General features: G+C 34.4%; 1 protein-coding gene across 1 annotated transcript in view; it reads right to left on the bottom strand.

The window, feature by feature from the left end:
- The window catches only part of TNKS (tankyrase), a 179,453-nt gene that overhangs the window by 133,574 nt on the left and 23,466 nt on the right, over positions 1-22,413 (bottom strand). Inside the window, exon 2 of the mRNA XM_069484945.1 lies at positions 16,691-16,915. Within this exon, the coding sequence (XP_069341046.1) occupies positions 16,691-16,915 (225 nt within the window). The remainder of the gene's footprint in view (positions 1-16,690; positions 16,916-22,413) is intronic.

Here is a 22,413-nt window from a genome sequence, read left to right as displayed (position 1 = left end):
GGAGATAAACACTGACTGTGTATACCAGATTAAATTTGGGACACAAAAAGAATGATCAGTTCTGTTCTCTTCTTAATATACTCAGGCTAGATAAACATTTCTTAGATACTCAATGTTGTCTTCTGCACTGAATGAGTAGTGACATTCACTGCACGAAGCAGAGTTCTTTCATCTTAATTAATATCCTCTGGAGGAATCCCTGAGAACCTCATTATATAATGCATGGCCTAACATGACCTGAAGGTTGTGTGGTCTTAGCCTGGTCTCTTTAGCCATAAAATGATGAGTGATTTCCGGCAACAACACATCTTAAATTCAAAATTGTTTTAAAAATATGTAAATAGATTTGTATAAGGTAAATGGATGGTTTCACAAAACACAGAGATTATATCTGTGAGAGTGGAATGGGACTTCTACTTCCCATTTTATACATTTCAACATTGTTTTAATGTTTACTACAGGTATGTATTATTTTTAATAAAAGAAAAATTAGAGATATTTATCCTAAGACAAAATTTACATTCATATATGCTGTTGAAGTATGTTTGCCAAAGCAATGCTTTTTAAAAGCTGTTGATTAAAGTAATTAATTTGTAACCAATGGAGAAAGAAAAATTGGATAGTTCTTCCTATCAAGTGAGCAACCTTAAAGTATAAAATAAATATCTCAATATAGATTCCAAGATAATGCTGACAGTGTAGAAATAACTCAAGTAAAATAGCCAAAAAGTGATTTTCTATTTTGCGAAATTCCAGGGTTTTATTTATACTTTTTAAAGTCTTTGCCTTTTATGTAAAAGTGACCAGAAATTCAGAATTCTGTCAACATCAAGGACTAGCATACTTATGATAAATTACTTAATTTCACCCCACTGAACTATTTGTCTTTATGTACCTTGTTACATAGATTTCCATTTATAACTTTTTTCCATTTTCAGTGGGGGGAAAAAAAAAAAGACTGCATTTCTTTAAAAAAAAAAAAAAAAAAACAAAGCTGGAAAAAATCAATTTCTCTACTGGGTCTGCTTTACCTATTAATGGCAACATACCATAGTTAAGGTTAGGATCACAGCTGCAGTTAAGAGCCTGGACTCTGAAGCCAGACTGCATGGCTTAGACTCCCAGTTCTGCTACCACCTAGTTCTGGGACCCTAGGAAGCTACTTCATGCACCTCTCTGTGCTTCCATTTCCTCATCTGCAAATCAGGAGACAATAATATAGTACCTGCCTCACAGAGTAAAATTGTTAGGAGGATAAAACAAGTAAGTATATGTATGCATGGAATTTTTTAGAGATATTAAAAAATATTTAATTATTCACTTAAAAATTAATACAAGTAAAATAACATTTTACTGAATTTGCCTGAGATAGTTCTTCTATTTGTGATTTAATGAGTTAAATGCATCTCTTTCACTCTTTATGGTCAAATTTTGGCATGAAATTTTATATTAATAAAAAAATCTTCCAATTAAATTTTGCTCCTCTTGTCAAGTTTTCTTATAAATACAGAAAATCAAGATTTTTTTAAAAAAGGCATATCATATCTGCAGTAAATTGGGTATAGATTATTCTGTATGTATATACAGTTTTTTTTGTTTTTTGTTTTTTTAAGAGACAGGGTCTCGCTCTGAGGCCCAGGCTGGAGTGGAGTGGTGTGATCATAGCTCACTGTAACCTCGAATTCCTGGACTCAAGTGATCCTTCCACCTCAGCCTCCCGAGTAGCCTGGAGTACATCTACATGCCACCACAGACGGCTAATTTTTAAAATTTTTTGTAGAGCAGGGTCTTGCTATGTTGGCCAGTCTGTAGAGCAGATTTTTATATCTAACATTAAATTACATCCTTTTTACCACGAACAAAATTAAGTGATGACACTTTTGTAAAACCAGCATTACCTGCCTGCACAAAGCACAATTTATTATAAGACAAGGCAAGCACTGGAATTAATGTAAGAATGATTATAACACAGTATACCTCTCTGTACCTGGAAACCCTAGAAAGTAATGCCTGAAAGAAAGTACTGTCCCAGGAATCAGACAAACCTAGGTTTTAGAATACTGCTCTGTACTTAGTAACCATCTGGCCTTGGGCAAGTTACTTCACCACTGTCAATCTCAATTTCCTCTTTCATGAAACACTGTCTAACTCAGGGAATTGCTGTTATAATTAAATGTGACAACATATATAAACCTAGCTTAGCTCTTGGCACATAACAGGAACTCAATAAATACCCTGTCTCATCCCAATCAGAATCTTTGCATCTGCTTTTCAAAAACAGAATCATGTACACAGTGCTTAAAAAAAATCAGTTCGCTTGAAATAAAGGTAAAGTGATAAGAGCCCTAGGAATGATGAATTCATTTGTTCCACACCAATTGTCATTTTATGTTTCCTTTTATTTAGAGGAAGATTACTTGACTAGATTCAGCTAAATGAAATAAATACCCATAAGGAATAAAGCAGGTATCTTTACAACGTGACCATGTAAGTTTATAATAGGATCACAAAATTTTTGCAGCTCTAAGAGACAACGACCACATGTAAAAGATGCTTCCTAATCTGTCTATGAGAGGGAACCCTAGAAACACTTCAGCTGTGTTTGTGATTCCTTCCATAAATTGTTAATCCTACCTCTTCTCTCTCAAGGCCTCAAGGATTTACTAGCATACCAGATAAACTTCCCATGTGGGTAAGACCAATTGAAAACAGTGTTCACATTAGTAGGTACAAAGTTTAAAGTTACACATTTAAAAACACTCTCCCCTGCAAGCAAACAGGATTGAACCTGTACCACCATATTCTGATTCTACTCTAAACTTTAGTTTCTTAAGAAATTATATCATTACTATTGTGAAGAAAACATAGAATTTTCATTCCATGGTTTTGTGTTTCTATTGGATTTGATGCATTATCCTATTATGAATAATTTTTAATAATATTCAATCACATACTTCACATCCCATCTCAGCCCCTTTCCCCCCACGTTGAGGAGGAAAAGACTGTCTTTCTCTTTTACCATAATTCCTCCTCTGCCCTTCCCTCTCTCATTCCTAGTGGGTTACAATTTTCAGAAACAGCAATTATGACGTCCCTTGATAGCTTAAAAGAGAATTAGTTACCCATAAGTAATTTGCTTTACAAAATATTAACCATGGTTCACATCTTTTTCAATTTTATTAAGATTCATACACTTTATATTTGGTCACAGCAAAGCACTAGAACCTCATATGACTGCTCTTGAAAAGTTTGTAGGAAAATGTTTAAGTTACATTAATAATTCTCCATAATCCTATATGCAATGTCTCCTCTGACTAGGTTAAAGGAATTAAATTACATGGAAAAAAAAATCCATGTCTTATCAAATCACAATTCAAGTTCACAAAATTACAAAGGATATTAAACAAAGGACATAACACTAATTTCACACTGATGGTAACAAAGAGCAGTGTATGGTAATATGCCAGTCAGTCATTTAAGCTTTTACTGAGTGTCCTCTTTGTGTCACAATACAAAAATGATCTATGGGAACACCTTAATGTTGCCACACAAGGGGAAAGAGAGTGGAAGGAAATAAGCATATACTGAGGCTCTTCTTGGCTTTAGATATTTCATTTAATTTCTCATAACAACCTTATGCAGTAGATCTGATTCACATTTTATAAATGAGAAATTGAGAAATTTTTACACAAAGCAATTATTTGTGTAAAATCACAGTTTTTACACGATAAACTATAGTTCAAGCCAAGCACTTAATTTCTAACTTATTATTCTATACAAATGTAAGGTGAGATTACCCCAGAACTATAACTCAAGATTTCTTCCCCTTAAGTGAATTGTAAAGTACATGTCTACGTTACGTTAAATACCTACGTTAAATACCTCATCTACTACTCCTATATTCAATGTCCTCTTCTTAACAATCCCACCAAACAATCCCTCTGTGGGAACACTTGAAACCACAACTCTGAAAAATACCTAGGACAACCAGGGTTCCATTTTAAGAGACCCACTAGAACATTTCTTGCTTTTATTCCCTCAATCCTCCGAACTCAAACACATTCTTTCAAAAAACCAACAACTCAAAACTGTGCTCCCAACAGGCAAAACGAAAGACATGCCCTCTATCTCTAATCATGATTATCTGTCCCACAGCGTATTTGAAAATTTTCAGGCTTGACACAAAATAAATATATCTTTGGATACACAGTGGGATTTCTTAGTCAGTCTTATTTATACTGTCATATCTGGGGATAGAATATGAAATAACTCACAGTAAGGTTTATATTCTTAATCTTGGATTCGGTTTACAGTTGAAAAGTCTAACACCCACACCATTTTACAAAGATAACTGGCAGATTTAAATAATTCAAGAACTAAAATGAAGAGCACATTTTTTTAAAGGCCTATAAATACAATTATTGTATTTAACAGCCTTCTAGTTTGGTCAACTGAGAATGATGAGTAAGAAGGACCCTAAATCTTTCTCTCCAATTTGGACCTGCCTCTGAAGGCTCAGTTATCACTAAACCGCACAAAGCGAGGACACAGTGCTAACACACATGAGTTTCAGATAACATGATAACCACGGTAGCCCGGTTACATGAGCCATTTGTCTCAAATACCATTTTCATGCAACCCCAAACTGAAGCCATGCATCTCCCTGAAATCCACAGAGTGCTATGAACGATCACAGTGAATCTAAAAGTAAATGTAAATGTGTAATTCTTTTAAAGGATGGACCTGAGCATTAAGTAAAGCTTTGTATCACTTTAAGTATACGAAGTTTTTTTTTTATTCTTTTTTGTCTTTCTTCCTAAGGTAAACATCCTTAAGGTACATCTTAAAGGCCTTAGGAGAATGTAACCATTCATACCACTGCTTTTTCAGCAATTCTAATAAAACTCAATGAATAAATGTAAATATATATATATATATTTGTCCAGGATGCCTACTAACATAGTCCTAAATTTATCAGGTAAACGAGAAAATAATGTAACCTTCTTGAAAGCAGTTTGAACGTAAGTAGGCAAGCCATCAAGATAACGGTACTCAGTGTCAGCCGGGATTATTTCAGAAAGGAAAATCACTCTCATGCCTGGCTCTTCTCATTTTTAAGGACACAAGTATAGAATTTTATCAACTTTACTTTTTATGCAAATGATACACTGAGGCTTGTTTAAAAGATGGCAATTCAGTTTTTATATGGAAAACTGATGTCAAAAATGCAGAAGGGAGATATTCTGGCAGGAAAAATAAAAGAAGACAATAATGAAACAAAACCAAGTGAACCAAATTCTCAAGACTTTGCTGAATTTTCAGCTAATTTCTGAAAAGAATAAGGAAGGTGTGGGACTGACTTTTCGTAACCTGCTCATCTGTGGATGACATATAAATAGATAATGTGACAGACTAAATCAAGAGCCCTAGTGAAGTTCTCTAGGAGCTAAAACTTCTTTGGTCTTTATTAAGAAATTGTGGCTTTCCAGGAGTTTATCCTAAAGTAATTAAGGTTTATACATATATTTAATGAAAAGGATATTTCCTTGTACTGTTTATAAAATGGTAAAAAAAAAAAAAACCAGAAATAGACTAAAACATGAAACTGATTTTAAAAAAGTTATTCCTATATAATTCTACAAAGCCTTTAAAATGAGATTATATAAAAAAAGTTGAAAACGAAAAATGTTCACAACACAAAGTAAAAAAAATGAGGAAACAAAATAGTATGTTGAAATGATCCCATTTTTATGTGAAATGAATTGTGTACACAGGTTCACTGGGTCTAACAGTATTTCTAATAGAACTGCCTGAAGTTCTATAGCAACAGAACTGGAAATTTCTGTATCTGAACTTTCCAGTATGATAAACAATAGCTAGATATGGTTATCAAGCACTTGAAATGTGACTAACACAAGTGAGAAATTAAATTTTTAATTTTTAAAATTGTAATTAATTTTAATTTAATGGTTATCACATTGAACCACATAGTCTAAATAGACAGATAATAATGGTTGGGCTTGGTGGCTCACCCCTGTAATCCCAGCACTTTGGGAAGCCGAGGCGGGAGGATTGCTTGAGGCCAGGAGTTCAAGACCAGCCTGGGCAACATAGTGAGACCCCATCTCTACAAAAAATAAAAATTAAAAAAATTAGCTGGGCATGGTGGTGTGCGCCTGTACTCCCAGCTACTTGGGAGGCTGAGGTGGGAGGATCGCTTTAGCCCAGGAGTTGGAGGCTGCAGTGAGCTATGACTGTGCCAATGCACCCCAGCCTGGGCGACAACAGAGTGACACCCTATCTCTTTAAAAAAAAAAAAAAAAAGAAAGAAAGAAAAAGAAAAGGGACAGAAAACAAGGTGTGGCAGTTGTTATCAGTGTATTTTATAATTTTTCTTTAACGAACATCTAATAATTCCAATATTATTACTACTGTTAAGACAGAACCCAGAAAGTTGTCAACTTTTGAAATATTATATTTAACATAATAGGAGATAAGAATGTACCAGAGGCAGTCCAACACTGATTCTGCCCTCCTCTCCCCCAAACCCAATCCCCTGCCACTCTAAGTTCTAGGACATTAACTTCATCCAAAGGGTAGGTAACCACGGAAGTAATCAGATAATTTAAACTAAAATAGAGTTTGTATGGGGAAAGTAAATGTATCTTTTTAATATAGTAGATATACAAAATAAAGTTGCAGGGATATTACTTTAGGAGTGAGTTATATAAAAACTTGGTTTAAATTTTAGTAGATTAAAGTTTCTGTTTTGGGTTTTTTTTTTTTTTTTTTGATAAAGCTAGGTAAAGATTACTTTCAGCTTTAAATTCACCAAATATTAGATGGTTTAAAAGGCTACACTAAAAAGAACAAAAAAGAATTTGGCAAACTTACAGAATGAAATGAATTTTTATGCTTAAAATGTATTCTTAAATAAACCCCACTAAACAGAGAGAAACTTCAGTTCTCATTAAACATTTCTATTATAACAATTTTATTATATCAGTGCTATAGACTGTGGCAAAGTAACAACTTTTTCCTTTCTTCACTGGTAAAATGGTAGGTAATCTGAACCATCTGCCTCACCCACAGGATACAAATATATGTGAAATTACTTTGCTAAGTACTTTGAATTGCCTCGAGGGAAAACCCTTTATAATATTATGTATCATCTATCCATAGCAATTTTTGATAAGTTTACCATCACCATCAGCTTGCTCTTTCTCCTCCCTCCCTACACCTCAACTCCTTTGCTCCTGAGAGGGGCAATTCATGGGTTTAACCTATAAGTTACAAGAAAAAAATATTTGACTACCCATTCTTTATAAAAAACTCATTATAACCAAAAGTTAACACATGATGAGAATCAACATTCAACTACCCATCATAAAGAAGAATAAACAGTTACTTGACAAAGGGCAGATAATCTAGACATTATTTATATCTGACTATAAAATATATTTTATACTTATATAGGTACATGAGTGTCTGACATACTGTAAATTCTCATTACTTTAAAACAGAGGATCCTAAAATATCACCCAATCAAGAAGTAGAAAATCAGTTTCCTTATCCATGTAAAACAGACTAGTATGAAAAAGTCAGACAGAACCAAGCCACCTTCTTGTGAATTGCTTTGTCATTTCATACACATTTCCTGAGTATATAATTAGACACTAGTGATAAGCAATGGGAGTATGAGAGTGAACAAGTTTATTTTTAGTTTCCTATCACAGAAAACTAACAACATACCAGGCAAGATGAACCAAGAAAGATCTAAACAGAATATTACGGGAGCACACAGCAAGGCACTAACCAATTTGGAACATGCTTAAGTTCACACTTTATCTGATTCAGTCTAAGAGACTGAAACATATCCTTTGGTTGTACTGGAAAGTAAATACATTCAGTAGACAGAGGACTACTCTACTTCTAGATGCCAATAATAACTGAAGGTTTAAACTACACCAGAACCATGAAGATCAGTCTGTGATACTTTAATCTGTTCATAATTCCTGTCTCTTAATATTGGGAATACAGAAAGCTATGAGACTTATACCAAAGCCAATAACATGAAGAAACAGCTCAAAGAACATCTGTATGTCCTTTGATCCTGGAAAAGCAGATAATGTTCACAAAGCTAACAGGACATATTGAAGAAAAGCACAAACCAAAAAAAAAATTTTAAGTATTAGGAATTAATGAGTCTTCATTTATGGAAAGATTTCAGGCAACAATTTATTAAAAATAACTTATTTCCCTAAATTTTGGAAATACACCTCTAAATAGCAGGAGCAAACAACGTTATCTCAGAAATAATTACGCATATTTTAGATAATTATTTTGAATTAAACAAGGCCCACCTGACTTATTGTTAAATCTTAAAAATGGGTCACATAATGTATTCAATTTTTCATATGGAACAGCTGATTCTTTAATTTTTTAAAAATGCATCCTAAACAAGTTATTATAAAGTACCTGAAAAATTCACCCTCAAACTAAAAACTGCTTTCTTGCATTTCTGGCATGTAATTAAAACTATAATCTTATTTCATATCAACTGTTCTTAGCCTAAGAATAATTGTTGAATAGAAATCTTACCTTATTATTCCAATGCTGGTAAAACACCAAATACATTTCCTATTTTAATTGATACATGGGACTTCACCAAAATTAAAGACCCTTGCTTGCATAAAGACACCATTAAGAAAATGAAAGGCAAAGCACAGACTGGGAAAAAACATTCACAATACATCTATCTACCCAACAAAGCCCCACAGTCATAACACAAAAAGAATTCTCACCACTTGGTAAGAATATACTCCTCAAACAGCCAAAAGATCTGAACAGACACTTCACAAAGGAAAATACACAAATGACCAATAAGTACATGAAAATATACTCAACGTGTTCAGGCATCAGGGAAATGCAGCTTCTTTAATACAGTCCAACATACACTTGTCATTCCACCCAGCAATCCCACTCCTATGGATCCATCCAAGAGAAAAGAAACATGTCCACAGCAAGACACAAATATCAATGCTTCCAGCAGCCCTCTTTATAAGTTACAAACTGGAAACAACCCAAACAGCCACCAACTACTTACGTCCATACAATGAAACACCATACAAAAACAAAAAGGAAGGAACTAGCCATACATGTAATATAAACTGACAAACCGTTAGCTAAATGGACCCAGAAAAAAAGGAAAAAGACTCAAATAGCTAGAATTGCACATAAAAGGGGGTACATTACTACCAAGCTTATACAAATAAAAAATATTATAAAGGAATATTATGAACTGAATGGGAAAACTGGATAGCCATATGCAAAGGGGTGAAGTTGGACCGTTTACCTCATATCATATACAAATGTTAATTCCCAATGTCTCAAAGACCTAAATCTAAGCGCTAAAACTCTTAGAAGGAAACAGAGGGTTAAATCTTCATGATTTAGGCTTCAGTGATGGATTCTTAGATGTGACACCAAAGCACAAGCAACAAAAGAAAAAACAGACTTTTTAATGTTAACCATTAATCAAATCACCAAAGTTTAAAACTATCATAATTCAAAGAACACGATCAAGAAAGTGAAAAAGACAACATACAGAATAGGAGAAAAAATTTGCAAATCATTTATTTAGTATGCAACAATGTATTTTTAAGAAAGTGAAAAAGACAACATACAGAATAGGAGAAAAAGTTTGCAAATCATTTATTTAGTATGCAACAATATATTTTTAAAAACCCTAAAACTCAGTAATAAAAAGACAACCCAATTTAAAAATGGACAAAGCTATGAATAGACCTTTTTCCAAAGAATATATGCAAATGGACAAGCAGCACATGAAAAGACATTCGCCATCATTACTCATCAGGGAAATGCAATTAAAAACACAATGTGGTTCTGGCAGGTGTATTATACCAGGGGTACAGCCTAAAATAAGGCAGAGAAGGTTCCCGGGTTTATCCTCAGGCATAGAGTTGGGAAGAGTACACAGATGGATGGCAAACAAGTAAATAAATGTATGATTAAACAAACCTATAATTTCAGGTAATAGCACTATGATGTAAAACGAAACACGGTAAAAGTTAGAGTAACTAGACAAGCAGGGCAGGGCAGGGCAAGAAATTGTGATAGCTTTGTTAGGGCACAACTCTCAAGAATTAACGCTATAAATGAAAATCTGGGGAAGGAATGCCTTAGGCAAAAGAAACAAGTTCTTGATGAAGGAATAGGCTCGGCACATTCCAGAGACAAAAAGGCCAGTATAGCTGGAAGGTGGATAGAAAGGGGATAAAAATGACAGGGACCAAGTCCATGATGTAGGCAGGAGCCAGGCCAAGTAGGGCCCCGATAAAGAGTTTGGATGTAATTTAAGTGTAATTAGAATTCTGTGGAGCACTTGGGCATGCAAACTACGCAATTGCACAGGGCCCCAGGATAGTTTAATGCTGTGCTGTCACCATCTTAAATTCTTAATAATTTTATCTTTTAACTTGTATTTTGCAAGCCATGTCCACTGGGACAATAGAGCATACACATGAACAGGGAAGACACAGTGGGGTCGCAGTACATGCACACACAATAAACTCAGAAGTGATTATAGACGGCTGTAGAAAGGTTTTATAAGAATACTTCCCTCAGAAACAGTAGTAAGGTATCCTTAAAAAGGCACAATGAGATGGCTCAAAGACCGCTAACATTAATCAATTTCTGAAGGGATTCAAAATCAAAATCAAACTTCCTCCCCCTCTGGCCTCCCAGGCTCACCCTCACCCAACTCTGGGTTGTGGACACCCTCTGGGAATGGCACTTAAATACAGTGGTGGCCCCAAGGGCCAAGTCAATACTAGGAAACTTCTCTGAGACCAAAGATGACTGATTAGGGGTCAACATCTGACTCAAGGTCGGGGGACATCAGATTCTTTGTCTCAGGTGTGAAAACCAGAGTGGACATGAAGCCAAGGCACATCAACTTTAAGAGAGGACGTAATGACCAGGTTCACACACCTCTGCTGCTGAAGTCGGCTTGGTTCTCCACTTCTCAATTCTTGGTTTTCCTGAATGGTGAGTGTCTGCTTCCAATTTTACATGCAGTTTTTACTACAATTTCAAAGTTTTATCTGACCCTTCCCAAGAGTTCTCTAGTCTGTAAACAATCCCATTCATTAGCTAACTCCACTGCCTGATTTCAGACCCTCCTGATCTAGCTGACCCTACTGCCATCCATGACCCATGACCCAGAATTTCTATCCTGCTTCTAGTGTCCTACTCTCTAATTAAACTTATTCAGTACAAAGTAGATCATTCTTTCTTTAATTCAGGTTTCATGGCTTCAAAGTCACTGGCTACAGAATTTTTTTCTCATGTCAATAGGTTCAGTGAGAGTAGGGAAATAATTCTGCATGCTTAGTTACAAACGCTAACAGGGCAAATTCCTATACCAATAGAGTTTGCCATGCAATAATACCAATAATATCGATGGCATATCGAATGCTGTCAACCTTTTCCCCACTCCTGTTAACCTAACCCCTCTCACACCCTGAATAAGCTGCTTCTTCCTAGTCTAATATAAAATAAGGCTGTGGAATTTCAACAGCATCTTTGTTTTCTTAGCCACTGAATAAATTCTAGACCAAAAAGCTCATTAGAGTTTGAAGGTTCTCAAAGCACTTCATATAGTAAACCTTTACAATGGCTACTTTACTCTTCAGAAACAGATTCCCCAGAAGCACAGATTTTACAGATCTGTCCAGGGTAATAGTGATTTAGAATCAGAAAAGAATAAAATCTTAGGGCCCTAGTCAGCCTTCAGTTCAAATTAAATGTTTAATTATGCCTCTCACTGCAGACAACAAAATTCCCATTTTTAAATATAAGAAACAATTGTTGTCAAGTTACACAATGTTTTTCAAATTTCATTATGTAGCACCTGATGACAACAAAGAAAATGTTCAGTCTAAACAAACAACTGTTTGAGAACAAGGACTCTTCACACATAATTTAATGCAAAATTTCTTGTATTTTAAAATATCTCAGTCACATAATTTAACCCAAATCTGAAAATACTTCAAAACAATAATTTAAGTACAAACAAGAGTTGACTATATTATCTTTTTTTATAATTATTTTAAGACCACTTAACAAGTATTATTCTTCTCTATTTACCAACATCAACTGCTACTTATCTGAGGAGACAGAAATTTTAAACATTAACAAAAATGCAGTTTTAATTATACCAAAATATGTTCTACTACTCTTTTCAGAAGAGGCTAAATCTAAATAAATTTTGAGAAGCTGATGTAAGATGTTTTTATAATATATTAGTTTTCTATTGCTGCTGTAACACATTATCATAAATTCAGTGGTGTAAAATAACACCACCACCATAAATTTATTATCTTACAGTTTTAGAGATCCTAAATCTGCCATGGGTCTCACTGGGCTAAAATCAAGGTGTCAGCAGGGCTGCATTCCTTACTGGTGACTTTTGGGAAAATCTATTTCCTTGCTTTTTCCATTTTCTAGAGGCTGCCTGGATTCCTTGGTTCATGGCATCCTTCTTCTCTTTTCAAAGCCAGCAGTGGCAGGTTGAGCCCTTCTCACATTGCATCAATCGAACATTCCTCTCTGCCTCCCTCTTCTACTTTCAAGAAACCTTGTAATTATTAATACTCTGGGCCCACCCAGATAATCCATAATAATCTCCCCATTCCAAGGTTAACTGATTAGCAATCATAATCCCATCTGTAACCTTAATTCCTGTTTGCCACGTAAAGTAACATAGTCCCAGGTACTAAGAACTAAGATGTGAGTATCTTTGGACCATTATTTTACCTACCATAGATAGCATATCACTTTTTTTGTTTGTTTTTATTTCAAAGTATTACAGGAGTATAAGTGTTTTGGGTTACATGGATAGCTTTTGTAATGCTTGAGTCAGGGTTAAAAGTGTGCCCATCACCCAGATAGTGTTCACTGTACCCATTAGGTAGGTTTTTGTCCATCCCCTTCTTCTCCCTCCCCTCTGCTTGATTTCCATTGAGTTTTACTTCCCTCTATGCACATGCGTGCTCATCAGTTAGTTCCAATTTAATAGTGAGTACAGCATATCACTTTTTATAAACAGAAAATGTTTAAAAGCACAACTATAATATTAGATTTATCTTTACCAAAAACTCCAGCAAGATAAAAATAAATAAAACAGCTCCATTATTTCCATTTAATAAACAAAGCCAATAAGGCACAGAGAGTAATCTGCCCCATAATCTGTCTCAAACGAAAGTGTGCTTGCTACTGGGAGACCCAAGAGTAGTCTCCATGTCCTCTGCCTCCTATTTCACTGCTCTCTGCAGGAGACCACAGTGGCCCTCAATTACTCCAAGAGCAAAATCTTCTCTATTGCTGTTAACTCCGTATTTTATCAGCCCACAATTTAACAAGTCAATCAGCTGGGTTATTTCCAACGAAATATATAGACTATATATTGTAATACTGGTTGCTTTAACTTTTTTTCTGAACTAGGATCTTCTCTGGGTTGGTATGTCACATTTGATCAAATGAACTTAAGTTTTATCTAGTTGAATGATCATAAGCTAAGGCATGTCCTTTACTTTTTCTGTGGCAAAGGAAGGAGAAAAAGATAAAACATAATTTTATAACAAGGAATTCTTAAAGTGTAAATAATGAAGTATGGATAGCATTCCCATTTCACATATAATAAAACATGGAGGCTACATACGTGGCCCCCGGTCTCACACACAGCTGGCAACTGGTGTGGTCAGGCTATAAAAGCCCAGGTATGTGCTCTACAGCAATCTGTCCGGATGTCTCTCTCAAGCCAGTGGTAATGTAGTTTAGCTCTAGCATTACAAATATCAAATATATTTGCTATTCTACCCCAACATATAGAGATATCATTAATCTTAAAAATAATCAGGCCAGCATTTCATCATCTAGGCAAAAACCTTTTAAAAATCAATTTTGAACACTAATCTCTCAAAAAACATCAGATTCGAGCAAAAAAGATAAATCTTTAAGTCTTTTGTCCAGCTGTCCCAAAGTGAAAATGTGCTTCGCAGAAACACCTCAGAATTCCTTAACTATACCCAAATTCAGAAAGTATGATATATAAGCTTTCAGAGGTTCAGTGAGCCTGAAAATAAACCTCCTAAGAGGTTCCTGAAAGCTAATTACATATACAGAAGGGTCTGCAAAAAATCTTGATTCCCATAATAACTATGCTACATAATTTATAGCAACTATATCCTCATTTATATTTTGCTTATAGTTTCAAAGGTGCCCTTCCCCTTCCCTCAACTTTAAGGCCCAAGAACTTAAACAGAAGGAAGGCAATATGTGCCAAAGCCTACTGAGAATTGTGGGAGTTGGGGGCTGCAGGGATCCATTCGTTAAAAATTCAAGTCCTACATTTAGTACTTTATTTCAACAGAACCTAGATCTAGATAAAAGGGGCATTTTCATTATGTACTTTTGAAAGGGGGAGTAAGAGCAGGAGAATAGGAATATTAATTTCGGTAAGATATTCAAAGTGTTGACAGTATGAGAAATTCAGAGAGGTAAAGGTAGAAAATTAGAACTGAAGCTTAGAAAGGATGGTATTTTAAGAAGGTGAGAAAACTACAAAATTCTATGACTAACAACTGAGAAAAATCCAATGGATATGACAACAAGGTGAAGCAAGAAGGGGTGACAGCAGGGAAGCTGAAAACCTAGAGGACTAGGTAATACAAATCAAGTTCAGTAACAGTTATCACATACCAAAGCAGGTAACTTAAGAGGTTTTGTGGTCAGAGAGAGGATGTTCCAAGTTCAAGCTTTTCAAGGTAGTTTTATGTAATGACAGTCCAGGATGTGGCTGTGTTAGTGAGAGACTTAGGAGGAAATGGGAGAATCAACTGAAAGTGGAAGATGTTAAAGACCTAAAAGGACAGGATATCCAGGGTCATGACAACAGATGCTGAAGTGACGAAAGGTAATGATAGAGAATGTGATTAAAAAAAGAAAAGTTATGTGTCAGGCAGTGCAATAATTTGAGGAAAACTGAAAAATATATTGGAGGCTGGAATAGTCAGCTATGAGGAGGAAATAATCTTAATCATTATTAAAAGAAAAACTTAGTGGCACCACTATAGCTTTTAAAATGACATATATATTTGAGTTTTATCATTAAAAAACTGATTTTACTGAAATGGATGTCATCTAGGAAAACAACAATTATGTAAATCAACCTGCCATGGGCTAAACAAACACCCACCATCTTGAGTATTAAGAAATGGATGACAAACCCAAGAGAAACGATGCTTGTCCTCTAGAAGCTTATTTGTTTTAGATTTCAAAATAAAAAATTTTATACAATAAAGCAAAATCTAAATATATATATGAGAGAATGAAATGCTGACTGAATACAATTTCTTATCACCTAGATACTGATAATGGTTGAAAAGTTCACTTTTGTTAGAGATTGCTTTTTCTCTAAACTATGGCACATATTGAAAATATTAAACTTTAAACTATTATGTTTGAAACACTCACTCAAAACTTCCAGTACTAATAAACTGGCTGGTGTTCAATTTTAGCAAAATAAAGAACAAGCCTTTGTCTTGGTACAGTAGTAGCCCTTACCTGAGGTGGGGTACTTTCAAAGCCCACAGTGGATGCCTGAAACTGCAAATAGTACTGAACTCTATACATGCGATGCATGAATTTCTTTTTCCTTCCTCACAATTTCATGGACAGAAGATTCATTTTTACTGCAGATTTTAGCAACCTCAGCATTTGATTTTTTTTCTTTACTTTCTTTCCTTATTAAGTGGAGAACTTTCACCTTTTCACTTAAAGGAGGCACTTTACAGCTTCTCTTTAGCAGATCTGAACTGCCAGCATCACTATGCTTGCGCTTTGGGGCCATTATGAAGTCAAATAAGGATAACTTAAATACAAGCACTGAAATACCACGACAGTGGATCTGATAACCGAAAAAGCTACTAAGTGACTAACTGGCGGGTGGCAACCACAGCATGGATGCACTGGACAAAGGGATGATTCATGCCTCAGGCAGATGGGGCAGGACAGTGTGAGATTTTATCACACTACTGAGAACAGTGCTCGACTTAAAATTTATGAATTATTTCTGAAATTTTCCATTTAATATTTTCAGACCATTGTTGAATAAGGGTAACCAAAACCGTGGAAAGCAAAACCTGAGAAAGCAAAACCACGTATAAGGGGGAACTACCGTACGCTACTAGATGACTTTCCCTTAACCAACCTAAAGTATCCAAATATGTCATCCAATTCAGTAAGAACGGTACTTTATAATGGCTCTCACTGTGCCAACATGGAAAATGTGTAGTCTTTTAAAGAGACTGTAAATTAACTCAATTTGACAACAGTAATCCATCAAAATTTAGTTCCATGCCAGTTGTCATTTGACTTGCATTTGGAGAGTTAATGTTGTGAATCTTGTTCTTAACTAACTTTAGATTACCATCTCTCTACTTCTCTTTTGATGGAAAATAATTGCTTCTAGAAGAAACAATAAACTCTTACCTAGTCTAAGGGAACACTATTTATAACACACAAAAAACAAGAGTAAACCTTTATTTAAAAATTGTATACCTGTCAGGTTGACCTTGCAATTTAGATATCATCAAATAATACTTACCTATACACACATCGATTTTCCCTTTAATAGCAGCTTCATGCAGAGGGGTATAGTTCCAGTTGTCCCTGGCATTTGGATCAGCTCCCTGGCACAGTAACAGACTGACAACCTCAGCGTGGCCAAAGGAACAAGCATTATGAAGCGGGATGAGACCTCCATCATCACGAGCATGGACATTAGCACCCATCTGCAGTAAGTGTTCTACAACATCCTTCCTTCCAAAACCTAAAAAGAAAGGGAAAAATGTCTTACACATTATGTCAGTTTTGTAAAAAGAACCACCAAAATAACCTTAACAAAATCAACAAACATGAATAACTAAAGCATTTTACTCTAGAGTGAAAAGAATAAAACAAAGCAAAAGAAAAATTAGTTCCATTCAAACTGACTCATTTCACAGAATTTAGAACTAAAAAAGCTCTAAATTTAGTCTTTGGGCAGTTCATTCAAAAAACATTTCTTAAACACTTATGTGCTGGGCGACTGTGCTAGAAACACAAAGTAAACAAGACAAGACTCCAGTCCAAGGTACTCACTTTCCCTCCATGCTTCACAAGATAAAATTATATGTATAAAACTCATCTCTGTATTTTAAGAGATAAAGGTTATTTAAGAGAACTCAGTGTAAGACAAATCCCAACACTCAACATGACACTAGGGAAATTGGAAAGGAATGTGTAGATACCAGAAATACATGGTGACTATTTGGTTACAGGGGATTTTGAACAGGAAGAACTAAAGATGATGCCAAATATCGATTCTTAGGACTAGTGACCAAACTACATGAAATGAGTGGTTCAGTGAAACAATTCAAGCTTAGATTTACTGAATTCGAGGAAACATTGTGGAAAACACATGAGAATAAAGGCACTTGGGAATACAGAAGCAGAACTTTGGTAAGAGAATCACAGTTTTCAGAAAGAAAAGTGGGGCAAGAATAGCCAGAAAGGGTCTGAAGCAATATAAGGACTAGGCAAACACTTAGAAAGATAAGAAATACCAAGAAAGTACACTATTATGCAAAGCCCAGCATGATGACGATTTAGTGAGATCAATGGAGAAGGAAAAAATGGCCATTAATAATTTTGAAGTAATTTTCATACAGTAATAAAACTGCAAGCTACACTGCAATGGGTTAAAAAAGGAAACTGCAAATATTAGTACTTTCATCTCTACAAGCTAGGACCTTTATTAGTGATTCTTTCCCACTTTACATTTTATTAGGTCTTATTGGCTAGGTGTCACTATCTCCATGCTATTACTATGCAATATTGTCAGAAAATGGCATTTTAAATAAAATTAAAAGGGGGTATAAGAGTCACATGTTCCTCCATTGTACACATACACAAATAAGAACCATATGGAAAGGAGCAAGGGAAAAAAAAAGTTTATTTCAAGATACGTCTTTCATGTTATCTACAGAAATTCATTTATTCCAGGAAAGCAGGAAATAATGTGTTTTCACAGATACGTATCACGAAGTCAAAAATTAGGTTTCTACGGAAAATATCTTTCAAATTAAGCTGAAAATTTTGGGTGAAAAGAGGTCAATTTTGTATTAGTAACGGAACAATAAAAGTACACGATACATGTTAAAGTAACTGTCACCATCTTGCTAGTTTTTTTTTTTTTTAATACCTGCAGAACTTTATAGATTAGGTTCTGTTTAATTCTCTAATTTCAATGTCCTTCCCCCTCCTGTCACAACCTATTCTTCCACTGGGCCATAAGTGCTCTCCTTATCCTAGAAGACTGAAAGATTCTCCTTCTCTATATGGATATGAATAATGCCTAAGTGCAAACTCATATTTCCCCAATCAATGCATTAACAATATTTTAAGAACAAATTTCCTTTCAGCACTAATAATCAAATAAAGTTAAAATACTTCTTAATTTAGCAATTGGCATTTTTTTAAAGCACCCATTGTAATAACTATGAAGCAAAATAGGAAAGTGTGTGTTTACTTTTTATTAAAACTTCTAGATCTAAAATATATTTAATAAAAGCACTCGGTATTAGTGAAAATGTGGTGAAATAGAACTGGCTCACATGCTGACAATGTGAATATAAATTTGTACCACATTTTAGAAAAAAAAAACATAGCTGTTATCAATAGGTTTAAACAAATACAAACAGTCCCTGCGACTTATGATCATTTAAGATTTTTTTTGACTTTCTGATGGTACCAACGTGATATTCATTAAATAGAAACCGTTCCTCAAGTACCTATACAACCATTGTGCTTTTCACTTTCAGTATTCAATAATTACATAGGATATTCATTACTTTATTATAAAATAAGTTTTGTGTTAGATGATTCTGCCCAACTGTATGCTAATGTAAGTATTCCGAGCAGTAAGCAAAGCTATGATGTTGGGTAGGTTAGGTTTATTAAATGCATTTCTGACTTAAGATATTATCAATTTAAGGTGGGTTTATTGGGAACATAATCCCATCGTAAGGCAAGGAGCATCTGTATACCCTCTAACTCAACAATACCACTTTCTAAGCTTTATCATAAAAAAGCAATCACATATGAACAAATATTTTGCATCAAGAATGTTTATCATAGCATTATTCATAGAAAATCATGGAAACAATGTGGATGTCCAAAAGCAGAGGCTCTGTCATGTAAGTGATGGTTTTTCATATATTTAAAAGGAATGTTATAGAACATTACGAATGTACCCAATACCATTGAAATGTATACTTAAAAATGATTAAAATGGTAAATGTTGTTATGAATGTTTTACCACAATTTAAAAAAAGTACAAGCCATCTCTACAAGAGAAACAAAGATGTTATGAAAATTTAACAGCAAAGGAAAGGTATTTTTTAGATTAAAAATGTACAGAAAAATATATATTTAAAATATAAGTGAATAGGAAAAAAGGCTAAGTAGCATAACTATGAAATTTTTATTTTTTGTTTCTTGTTTTCTTAGTTATATAAAATCAATTTTGTATAAAATACATATATGTATGTGTGTGTTCTAAATATGTGTTTATAACAGAAGGTAGCAGTGAACAGCAAAATCAGTAGAGGCATTTCATGTGGTAATTATGAAGTCTTATCTTCTAACTTGATTTTAAATTATCAAAATGCATTAAGTTAGATATTTTATTATTCATAAAAAAATTAGTCTACTAAACTACTGAAATTTAGGAAACTATACATAAAGTTCACTCAAAACATATACTCTGATATTCTATTGTGTATGAATCATAATTGGTTATTCACCAATTAAATGCTCATGCATTGTTTTTTCATACATAACGAGAATTCGTTATCTCTGAAGGTTATATACAGGATCTTTGTTTTATAACCAAGGTTTGTAGGTAGAACTATTCTGTTAGTTGATTTGCTTATTTGAGTCTAAAGAACCAGAATAAAAAAAAATAATTAAGGTCACTTCGAAGAACCAAAACCCACAGAATTTGAAAGTAACATCATTAACTGACTTCTGGGAAATATTCTCTAAGTGAAAGCATTATTGACACATACTGCAGACAAGATTTTCAGTGCCCCATTCCATCAAGCTTGTATATCTTAAAAAATATTTAAGTCATAATTTTTAAAGGAATAATGCTGCTACTTATACATATATTTGTGGCTAGTATTGTCAAGTATTAATGGAAAACCAATGCACCTTTCTCTCTGATCACTAAAAATTAAGACACTGTAATACTCTAGCTTGTACCAACACGTAGTGTGTGCTGTAACAGACTTTCAATCTGAGAGTTATACAAGAGATGTAATTTAACTTTTACAGAAAAATTTTGCTCATGTAACATGCCCTATTCTTGACAATAAAAATCACAAGAATAACTGGAAGTAGCTAACATGAAGTGATATGCCAAATGCTCAACATGCAGCGGCTCCTCATGGTGACACCCTGTGAGATAACATTATCCCTGTTTTATTGTCATGTTCTTCACCTCAGTTCTGAGATTCATGAACTGTACTTCCAAATATATATCTCAAATCTGTCTACACCCCAGTGCTACCAGCTCAGATTCAAATCCAATAATCTTCTGTCTAGACTTCTAACTGATGTCTTTGCTATCACGTCTGCTGCCCTACAATTCATCCTGAACACAGCAGGCAGTGATCTTTTCAAGGCATAAATCAATTCAGGGCACTTCCCTGCTTAAAACCCTGCAATGGGTTCCCACAACACATACAATACAATGTTAGTACAAAGTCCTTATGACCCGCAAAGCTTTATGTCAGCTGGCCCCTGTCATCTCACTGAGTTTTACTCACCGTGTCTTTTACTTTTTGTTCCTCGAATATGACAAACTCAGTGCAGCCTGGGTACTTTGCACTTGCTGTGTGTTCTTCCTGAAGACCTCAGTCCCAGATCTTCACTGGCCTACCTCCTTCTGTCATCCAGTTCTCAGCCCAAAATAGGCAGCTCAGAGAGACTTTCACAGACCACGCAATTTAAAGCCACCCATGCATGAATGCAAACACACCCTCCCATCATTGTTTTCAACATCATCCAGCTTTGCTTTCCTCCTGCACTGAATAGCTACCTGAAAGGGCTTTGTCCATTTATTTACTTATCTGCCTATTACGTATCTCCACATTCAAGGTATTCCATGAATAGAGCTACCCTGTTTAAGAACTGTCTGTATCTCTGTCACCTACAATAGTGCCTAACACACAGCACAGCCTCCATAAAATATCTGTTGAATACATCAATCTACATAATGTTTACTTGCTTCATAGGATGAATTAGACCAAATTAGTACATAAGCAGCTTTTGATTTTATATTTTTAATTGACAAAAAGAAAATAAAGCTAAAGGTTTTTCCAACTATGAAAATAACACAAATATTTTAAAAATATTTAAACAAAACACCAAGTTATCATGAAAGAAAATCATCTGAAATGTCACAACCCATGGACAACCATCACAAATATTTTGATGACTAAACTTCCAGATTTCTTTCCTTGCAAAAAGTGTGTTTCTAAACGTGTTTTCTCTGGCCTTCTCACTGTTCAAATATCACAGGTATTTTTCAAGTAAAAACTTAAAATTTACATATCATTATTTATGGATCCTTAACATTCCATTAGATGTACGTACTATAATTTATCTAGTTGGCTGGTTTAACCAGTATAAAAAGACTTTTGCCGTTACTACAAAAAGGTTAAAATAAATTTCCTTGTACATATATCTTTGTACTTTTGTCCAATTCTTTATTTCAGATAAATGCCTCAAAGCAGAAGTGCTAGGTCAAAGGTATACATTTAAAATTTCATACATTGCCAAACTGTCCTCTAATTCACTCTATCCATTTTCATTTCCAATTAAAATGCTTGAGAATACTCATTTCTCCTTCCTGTGTGCATTATCATTATTTGTGATAAGGTTTACAAACAAAGAGGCCAGCAAATGCACTGTTGTTTAATTTACATTTTTCAGTTCAGATAATTCCTTTTTTACTTTGAAAATATATAAATACAGTTGACTCCCTTTCTCAATCCTAGTCCCCTCTTTTCTTCCCCAGAGACACCGTTACATAAATTCAATATTTGTTATATCATGCGTATTTTATACTTTTCATGTGTTTAAACACTTGTGTTTATATGCTTATATATTTTATATTTATGTTTCATATTATATATATTTCATATTTTATGTTTTCAGATTATATATATTTGTATTATTATTGTCAATATCATATGGTTCAATCTATATCCGTGAGAGAGT

The sequence above is a fragment of the Eulemur rufifrons genome, chromosome 12 (genome assembly GCF_041146395.1).
Source record: "Eulemur rufifrons isolate Redbay chromosome 12, OSU_ERuf_1, whole genome shotgun sequence".
NCBI classification, from domain to species: Eukaryota; Metazoa; Chordata; class Mammalia; order Primates; family Lemuridae; genus Eulemur; species Eulemur rufifrons.
Note: the sequence above shows the minus strand (reverse complement) of the source record. Positions and strands in the feature narration are given on the sequence as shown.